Genomic DNA, 1,114 nt, shown 5'->3' with positions numbered 1-1,114 from the left:
TTACGAAAGAAACACTAGTGTACAAATAACTTGAAGGCTCACTTTCTCAGGACCAAACAAGGTCCGAGTATCAAGATCATGAGAAACATGACCATTTATTGTCGGTAGATTGCTTTTCTGGGACAATACCTGAAAGAATATTTTATCAAATATATGATTTACAATGTCCCCAATCATCCCGTTGCGTGAAATTAGTACCATTAAGTGGTCAGAAAACTCTATCTGAACAACAGTGACCGTAAATCCAGCAACAGGAAGCTGCAAAGTAGACTAGAAAACTTTAATACACATGAACGCAATTACCTTGAGTACAGCAGGTAAATTCATTTACAGTAGACCTTTAAAAAAAACAGAAGGGTAGTCTCGAGTAGTAGGAATAAAAGAATAGGTGGTCTATAACAATTCTCGGGATTTGCAGCACCTCGAATACCCAATCACTGGTGTATAATAATTTTCCCTAAACGGACTGAACCTACACGAACAGAAACATTTAAGGACTATGGTACACAACAAATAGTATTATAAGTTATAATTCAAGATGAATGTAAACACTGCAACTCGACAGTGTACACGCTACCGCAGAGTTGAGCTATAGAAAAAGGTCACATAAAAAGACCAGATGTTGTAACACAAAGCACACAACATAAGGCATAACTCACGACTCCTGAAAACCACTTTAGAGGACATTAATGACATTTATAGAGATGCCACATTATTGCACGGCGACCTAAATGACAATAAAAACTCCAACATTAAGAAATTTGTTGTGCCCAAAACACTTGTTAAGAACCGAGTGTTCATGTCTTGTATTAAAACTAATTAGAAGTCATAGAGTAAATTTTTTAAGGATAAATTTTAGGCAAAGAAATGCATACTAAACACTTTAACATTAGGAATTTTGTTGTACATAGTCCGGTTAAAATACATATGAATATTTTTGAGGGCGAAATTCGTTCATCAACATGACTATGCTTAGTCATGTCCATCGAACTATAGCAAACTTTAGCTCGTGGCGAAATCCCTAATAAATGACATAAGAAGATTCATTATTCATGTCAATTCGATTTGTCTGCCGTGGTTTTACCAATTTTTATTAATAATTTGCAAAGGCCAT

General features: G+C 35.2%; 1 protein-coding gene across 1 annotated transcript; it reads right to left on the bottom strand.

The window, feature by feature from the left end:
- On the bottom strand, positions 1–201 carry Smp_203690 (uncharacterized protein; the record flags this gene model as incomplete). The annotated part of the gene is made up of 1 exon (XM_018789429.1): positions 1–201. One exon carries the CDS (start codon positions 199–201, stop codon positions 1–3), a length of 201 nt encoding a protein of 66 aa, XP_018654874.1.
- Positions 202–1,114: the final 913 nt, after the last annotated feature.

The sequence above is a fragment of the Schistosoma mansoni genome, chromosome W (genome assembly GCF_000237925.1).
Source record: "Schistosoma mansoni strain Puerto Rico chromosome W, complete genome".
NCBI classification, from domain to species: Eukaryota; Metazoa; Platyhelminthes; class Trematoda; order Strigeidida; family Schistosomatidae; genus Schistosoma; species Schistosoma mansoni.
The sequence above is the reverse complement of the archived record's forward strand: the minus strand, read 5'-3'. Positions and strand labels throughout refer to the sequence as shown.